The sequence below is a fragment of the Tupaia chinensis genome, unplaced genomic scaffold (assembly GCF_000334495.1).
Source record: "Tupaia chinensis unplaced genomic scaffold, TupChi_1.0 Scaffold000477_1, whole genome shotgun sequence".
NCBI classification, from domain to species: Eukaryota; Metazoa; Chordata; class Mammalia; order Scandentia; family Tupaiidae; genus Tupaia; species Tupaia belangeri.
In genome coordinates, this window is record NW_006159986.1 from 1,465,148 (window position 1) to 1,473,033 (window position 7,886).

Below are 7,886 nucleotides of genomic sequence, written 5' to 3' on the forward strand. Positions count from 1 at the left end.
CGCCGCAACAGTGGCCCAGCGTGAGTTTTAAGCCACCAGATCCGAGACGCGAACCGTGGTCGACTACGTGGGAGTCCAGCAACATAGCCATTATGCTAACTGCTGGTTCCCAACATTTGATTTTGTAAGTCGGGGCAAGGCCTAGGAATTCATATCTTTGGTAAGTGCCCTGGGTGATTTTTTTTTTTTAATTTCTCTTTCTTTCTCTTTCTTTCTTTCTACCTTTCTTTTCTTTCTTTCTATTTGACCAGAGAGGAACAGAGTGAGAGAGTGAGAGAGAGGGGAAAGTGAAAAAGCATGCCACCAGATCTGGGACCTGAATTGCAGTCGGCCATGTGGGAGTCCAGTGCCCTTAACCACCACGCCACCTGCCGGCCCCACCTGGGTAATCTTAATGCACCCCAGAATCTGAGAGCATAGGCCTTAGTGTCCCAAATCTAAGGCCCACTTCTGGCTCTCCTACCCCTTTATCCACATGGCTTTGGGCAAATTTCTTGATCTCTGCAAAATTCAGTTTTCTAGTCTGCCAAATGGAGACAGTAATAGTCCCACCTCCTAGGGCTGTCATGAGAGTCAAATGTGATGAGGCATGAAAGAAAAGGCTTATCTTTTACTGAGTACCTGGCACATAGTAAACCTTCAGCACATATTAGCTCTTCATATTATTGCTACCACCTTGATGTTTGGGGATTTTCCTTTAAAGCAAAGACTGATGTTGATAATACAGAATTGAAAATTTTATTTTCAAGCTACTAGAGTTGATATCCAAAACCTTTTAAAAAACTTTTTAGTTCCTCTGTTTCATGAATGAATTCCCCCTGCATGGACAACAGGCAACATGTCTAAGAATGGTATTTAAAGCCATTTAGCAAGATGGAAAATAAGATATGAATCGGATTTCCAAAGTCTCACAGTGTCTCATACCATCCTAGGCCCAAAGCTCCCCACACCCATCATCCCTACCCCTGCCACCACCATTCCCCAGGCATCCCTGACCCCAGGGCACCTCCTGTCCCTCAGCAGCCTGTGGGCTGAGGGCATGTATTTCTCAGGCTCTTTGGCCTGGCAAAGCCCAGTGATCCCGGGCCTGCAGTGTCAGGGGGATGCCAGGCTCCCTCACTGATCTCGCCTCGCTCACCACCTCCCTAGTGAACCGCATGGCTGGTTCAGGAAGGGAGAGTCATGACCACTGCCTGCTCCGTCTCCCCCCGCCCCAGGGCTTCTTTCGCCGCACAATCCAGAAGAACCTCCATCCCACCTATTCCTGCAAGTATGACAGCTGCTGTGTCATCGACAAGATCACCCGCAATCAGTGCCAGCTGTGCCGCTTCAAGAAGTGCATCGCTGTGGGCATGGCCATGGACTGTAAGGGGCATGGCCACGGGCTGAAGGGGGCACGTGGGGGTGAGCTCAGGGATGGCGGCTTCCTTCCCGGGTACCCACAGGACACACAGGACAAAGTGACAGTCCAGTCCAGGTCAGAGTCTTGGTCCCTGCTACCCTCAACCCTAGGTGGGCCCTACACAGAGGCCCCAATGCCTCCTTCCTGTTGCCACTCATGAGCCTTGGGGAACTGCTGGGTGGAAAGGATTCCTGAGCATCCTTCATAGTGCAGAGTTTCTGACTCCCAGGGAAGGCACTTTAGTTCTGGATGAGAAAGGGCCTCTTTCTTTGTTAGGGATTGGTTAGCACAACCTTTCTAGTAACCTCTACCTTGGATCAGAAAATGGTATTTTCTGGATCAACCAATATTGGGGTTGACCTGGTCCTGGTGATTCATGGTGATCCAGATTGTGCAACCCAACTGCTAGATGATTTGGGAAGTCACTTAACCTCTCTGGCTCTTGGTTTACCCCATCTGTACACTCAGAAGAGTAGTTTCTGAGAGGACTGTGGAAAGGGAATGGAGGATGCGTGCAAAGGGCCTTGCATCTCTCTGTTGATAGTGGTTCTAGATGACTCGAAGCGAGTAGCCAAGCGCAAGCTGATCGAGCAGAATCGAGAGCGGCGGCGGAAGGAGGAGATGATCCGATCACTGCAGCAGCGACCAGAGCCCACTCCTGAAGAGTGGGATCTGATCCACGTTGCCACGGAGGCCCATCGCAGCACTAATGCCCAGGGCAGTCACTGGAAACAGAGGCGGAAATTCCTGGTAAGGAGAGAGGGCGTGGGGAGAATAGCAGGAGCGGAAAGCAAGCTCAGAGGCTTGCCTCTTCCAGAAAACCTTCTTGGTTTAATCCAAGCCACAGTTGGAGGTCCTGACTTGGTACACCTGTGTTTGTGTCAAACTGTCTGGATCCTGCCTGTTCCACTGAATGGAAGCTCCATGAGGACAGGGCCTTCCCTTCCTCATCAGATTTTCAGTGGGTGTGGCAGCCTCTCTCTGTCCACAGTGACTGGGAGGGTGAAGACATGTAACAGTATTTTTGAGCAGCACTGGATGTGAGGTATTATGTCAGATCCTGGCAAAACTGGTTGCCAGGCAGTGGTCAGTTTAGGGACAGTGGGTTGTATGTAGTGAGGAAGGCAGAAAACTGATTACTGGTGGAGTGTGTAGCAAGTGGAACAGCATAGGTTAAGAGCATGTGCTCTGGGACCAGCAGTTAGTGTAATGGCTATGTTGCTGGACTCCCATGAAGTCGACCGCAGTTCGAGTCCCAGACCTGGTGGTTCAAAACTCATGCCAGGCATGTGTGTGTGCATGCCCAAGATCCCAAGAGGAGAATGGAGGAGAAGGGATTGTGGCATGGCCAACCCCCTGGGGGGGGATTTCTCGCTTTCTGTCACTCTGTCTCTCTCTGTCTTTCTGGCAAGCACACGCGCCCTATTGAAAAAAAAAAAAAAAAAAAAAGCATGTGCTCTGATGTGTTTGAATGGCCAGGAGTCAGACTGCCTGAGTTCAAGTCCTGGTTCTACCACATACTAGTCACATGACCGTGGTCTTATTACTTGGCTACATTAGGCCTCAGCGTCTTCATCTACGAAATGGTAATAATTATGATCTTTTCTCTATAGGGCGTGGTGAGGATTAAATGAGATATTTAAAGCATGTAGCCTAATGCTTGACCACATCTTAGATGGTCATTATAGCTGCTATTATTATTATTGCACTACTGCTACTACTGTTATTACCATTGTTTTTCCTAACAGACTTGGAGCTTGGGCTCTGGTCTGTCCTCTGCCCCACAGTAAAAGAAAAGCCTTAAGGCTGGGCCACAGGTACTGGTGGGCCCAATTCCCCAAGCTGCCTTGGAGCTCCCCCTGGTGGGCAGGGAGCCTTAGTGAGAGGTTAAAAGGGGTCTGCAACCCCTGCTGACCCTCATCTCTCCTTGCAGCCGGATGACATTGGCCAGTCACCCATCGTCTCCATGCCGGATGGAGACAAGGTGGACCTAGAGGCCTTCAGCGAGTTTACCAAGATCATCACCCCGGCCATTACCCGTGTGGTGGACTTTGCCAAAAAACTGCCCATGTTCTCCGAGGTAAGTGACAGATGTGAGGAGAGACATGGAGGGAAGTCTGGGACTGCTCTCCAGTTCTCCCAGTCCTGACATGTCTGAGGTTCTCTGGACAGGGACCAATTCCTGTAGATGAACACACACCCAGCATGCACATGCACACACATGCGTGCACAAACCCAGCACACACTCATGTATGCACATGCATGTGCAGACCCAACACATGCACATGTGTGCACTTCTAGCAATGCATGTACATACCTAGCAGGCACACGCACACACATGTGCACACGCAGACCCATCATGTACATGCATACACTCCTAGCACACACACATAGACACCTAGCAGGCACATGCACACACACACCCAGCGTGCACATGCACACACACCCAGTGTGCACATGCATGCACTCCGAACACACACACACACCTAGCAAGCACATGCACACACACACATGCGCACAGACCCAGCACACACTCATGTATGCACACACCCAGCATGCATATGCATACACTCCTAGTGCACACATGTACACACCTAGCAGGCGCATGCACGCACACACCCAGCATGCACATGCATACACTCCTGGTACACACACATACACACCTAGCAGGCACATGCACACATGCACGTGCATGCATGCACACATCCAACATGCATATGCACACACAGATGCATGCAGAGCCAGCACACACTCATTACACCCACGCCCACATCTAACATGCACATATACAGGCATGCACACATGTACTCAACATGTACACACATGCACACCCAGCATGTTTTCATGCACACACACACACACACACACACAGCCAGCACACACCCAGGGCTGATTGGCCTAAGGAACCAACATCTCCAAGAGCCCACTTTCCTGCTCTCTCCCCTCGAGTCCACATGGTTATCTCAACTCCTGGCAGCCCAAAAGTTCTCATTTTGTAGTATATTAACTCTGGAGAAGGCTGCTCTATCAGCTGTGTGACCTTGACCAGGTTCACTCGATCCCTTGCACCTCAGTTTTCTTGTCTGCTGTAGGGCTGGGGGTAATGATGGTACCTAACTCACAGGCATGACCATGAGGTTTAAATGAAATCAGGCTTGTATATGGTCCAGCACAAAGTTAACTGGTCAGAACATCATGTTACTGGCTGAGGCCAGTGGTGGTCCAGCCAGCCTCGCAGCTACCCAAGAGCACCCACGGGGTAGACTCAGGCACGCGAGGAGGGGTGTGCTGAATGGTCCTGTGGCCCTGCCGCTCTGCAGCTGCCTTGCGAAGACCAGATCATCCTCCTGAAGGGGTGCTGCATGGAGATCATGTCCCTGCGGGCAGCTGTCCGCTATGACCCTGAGAGCGACACCCTGACGCTGAGTGGAGAGATGGCCGTCAAGCGGGAGCAGCTCAAGAATGGTGGCCTGGGCGTAGTCTCCGATGCCATCTTTGAACTGGGCAAGTCACTCTCTGCCTTTAACCTGGATGACACGGAAGTGGCTCTGCTGCAGGCTGTGCTGCTAATGTCAACAGGTACCTGCTGATTGACTGGGAGACCTTAGAAGCTTCCAGGGGCCCCAGAGCTTGGCTGGACCCAGGCCCGCTGTTTTCTTCCTTACTTACTCATAGTCTTTCTCTGCTTCTCAGGTTCTCATCTCCCCAAACCTTCTTCTCTGTGCTAGCTCTTCTCTTTTAGGCTACTTCTCTGTCATCAGGTCTGTCTCCATTCCCTGTCCCTTGCTCTGTCACTGGTCCCCTACTCTGCTTCCTAACTCATCTTTTGCCATCCAATCTCAGCTCTGTTCATTATGTCTCTGCCCCATTCTGTCTCTCCCCCATCCTCTCTGTTGTCCACATTTCCCTTTGTTCCCGTCGATCTTCTACCCATATCTCTCCTTTCTCAATACCATCTCGTGTCTCTACTCCCCCAACACCAGCCATTCTCACTGTCCCTAGCGCTCCCCTGTCCCCAGGTTTTCTCTCTCCTTATGCCCACCTCTCTGTCCCTCTGCCCTCTTGATGCACCCTCCATACCACTAGGCTCCTCACTGCCCTCTCCTGGCCTCGGCTACCTCTCTTTGGGGTTGCTCTTCAACCCCTTCCCTTTGTGTGATTTTCTTCTTCTTCCTCTCTTCTTTTAATTTGCCAGAGGGTACATGTGCTCACCAGGGACAGAGATTGGGTGCATGTGCTCACCAGGGAGAGAGATTGGGAAAGTGAGAAAGCACACTCCCAGGGGGATGGTTACCCCACAATCCCTTCTCCTCCATTTCTCCTTACTTTGGAGATTTTTGGGCATGCATGGATTCGTACCTGGTGTGTTTTTCAAGCTGCCAGGTCCAGGACTTGAGCTATGCAGTCAGCCATGTGGGATTCAGCCACCTTAACTGCCCAACATGGGCTAGTCCAGTGTCCTCCCTCACTCTGTCCTCTCTGCCTCTGTCTCCCTGTGGCTTTTTCTTGGCCCTGTGCCATGTTTCACCCTCCCCTCGCCTCCTACGCCCTCGGCCACTCAGCCCTCCTGCCTTCCTCTCTGTAGACCGCTCGGGCCTGCTGTGTGTGGACAAGATCGAGAAGAGTCAGGAGGCGTACCTGCTGGCGTTCGAGCACTACGTCAACCACCGCAAACACAACATTCCGCACTTCTGGCCCAAGCTGCTGATGAAGGTGACTGACCTCCGCATGATCGGGGCCTGCCACGCCAGCCGCTTCCTCCACATGAAAGTCGAGTGCCCCACCGAACTCTTCCCCCCACTCTTCCTCGAGGTCTTTGAGGATCAGGAAGTCTAAAGCCTCAGGCGGCCAGAGGGTGTGCGGAGCTGGTGGGGAGGAGCCTGGAGAGAAGGGGCAGATCCGGGGGCTGAGGGAGACCCCCTACACCTCTTCTCTCCTTCCTCTCATCCTTGGATAGATTCAGCTCCCACACACACCCCCACACTGCCCCTGTCCCTCCTCAGAACCTCCAGCCCTGGGACAGGGCAAACAAATGAACTTGGTATGAGAAGTGTGGGAGGTCAGGGCACCACGTCCTGCAGCTCCCAGGACCCCTGTCCTCTGAGAAGGTAGGGGGAGGGAAGGAGAACGAAGAGGGGAAGAGCCATCTTGACAGTAGGGGAAGGAGGAATGCGGGCGGGTGGAAGATGCCCTCACCGCACCCCTACAAACGAGAGAGCCCCCCCACCCAGTTCTTTGGCCTAGGGGTCCCCTCTGGGCCGAGGGCCTCTCTGTTCCCCCAGATACCTGGGTGCAAAGAACAGCTTGGCTTGGGTCCTCCCCTGGAGGTTAAAAATTATAGTCATCTAACTGCACTTTGGAAACCAAGCAAGGGGAGAAGATAAATGAAGAAAAACTAGACAGAGAAAAAAGACAAAAAAGAGAAAACAAGCAGAAGAGAGAGCAAGAGAGAGATGATATTAAGTTATTAACTGAGGCTGGCCAGAGGGGAAGGACCCCCCTTACCACCCCATGCACTTTGAGAGCTGCCCCTCCTCCCCACATCAGAGAGACACGCCCCCACATGAGCTCCCCAAGGGTAGGGCTGCCGTTCAGAGCTGTGAGTAAACACAACAGGGTCCTGGCCACCCCCCTTGCCTTGCCCCTCCCTCTGTGCCCCTTTGGCACCCCCGCCCAGTACTTCCTTGCTCTCTGCCACTTGTGCCCGCTGAGTTCCATCTACCTCTCACGCTGGATGCCAGCTGGCCCCTCACCAGCCTGCCCTGCTGCCCGCACAGCTCCCCTTTCAAGTGCCCAGCCCCAGGGGCCTCTCCCTGTGCCCCCTCCTTCCACACCTTGGCACCCACACAGGAAAAACTGTGGCTCAACCTCCTGCCCTCCTCATATCCTGCAGTATTAGCTACAATCCAGATGCTGCTGTGTGGGGGGCGGGGGGCTGTGCGTGAGCATCTCCCAGAGCCTCCACTTCTTTAGGACTCTGTTTCCCTGTCTCCCCTCTGTCTTCTGGGCTCTCTCTAACTCTGCCCTCCTCCTTCCCCACTCCCACTCAATGCACTAACCCAGACTCTGGGCAGGCAGGCACCAGGAGTGGGGGTGTTCAGATAAGTGGCACTTCGTTAGGGCCCCAGGGAGGGGGTGGTTGGTGCTCCCCTTTTTTTCTTTGAAGCTCTTTAGGCCAGCCGCCCCTGCTTCTGGGACCCCTTTCCCCTCCTCTTTCCTCTAATTCAGGGACTTTGGCTTGAGCCACCTCCCACCTCCTGGTGAGGAGTGCTCTGCTGGTCTGCACTAGGGTGAGCTGCCCCCTCCTCCTCCCTTTGGCCTTGGCCCACTCCTCAGGGGAGAGAGGGAGGGAGGTAGTGGCCCTCCCGTGGGTGGGGAGAGGGGAGGAGGGGAAGGGTCAGAGCAGACCAGAGGGCTCTGGGCTCAGGGCTGCACGTCTGCAGGGATGGATGGGTGGACATAGATGCCCCCAGAAGCCATGGAG

At 53.3% G+C, this 7,886-nt stretch overlaps 1 protein-coding gene across 1 annotated transcript in view; it reads left to right on the forward strand.

The window, feature by feature from the left end:
* The window catches only part of THRA (thyroid hormone receptor alpha), a 14,156-nt gene extending 6,276 nt beyond the window's left edge, over positions 1-7,880 (forward strand). The window contains exons 4-8 of the mRNA XM_006155925.2: positions 1,218-1,365; positions 1,947-2,152; positions 3,336-3,482; positions 4,723-4,981; positions 5,988-7,880. Of these exons, the coding sequence (XP_006155987.1) occupies positions 1,218-1,365; positions 1,947-2,152; positions 3,336-3,482; positions 4,723-4,981; positions 5,988-6,238 (1,011 nt within the window). The 3' untranslated portion in view covers positions 6,239-7,880. The remainder of the gene's footprint in view (positions 1-1,217; positions 1,366-1,946; positions 2,153-3,335; positions 3,483-4,722; positions 4,982-5,987) is intronic.
* Positions 7,881-7,886: the final 6 nt, after the last annotated feature.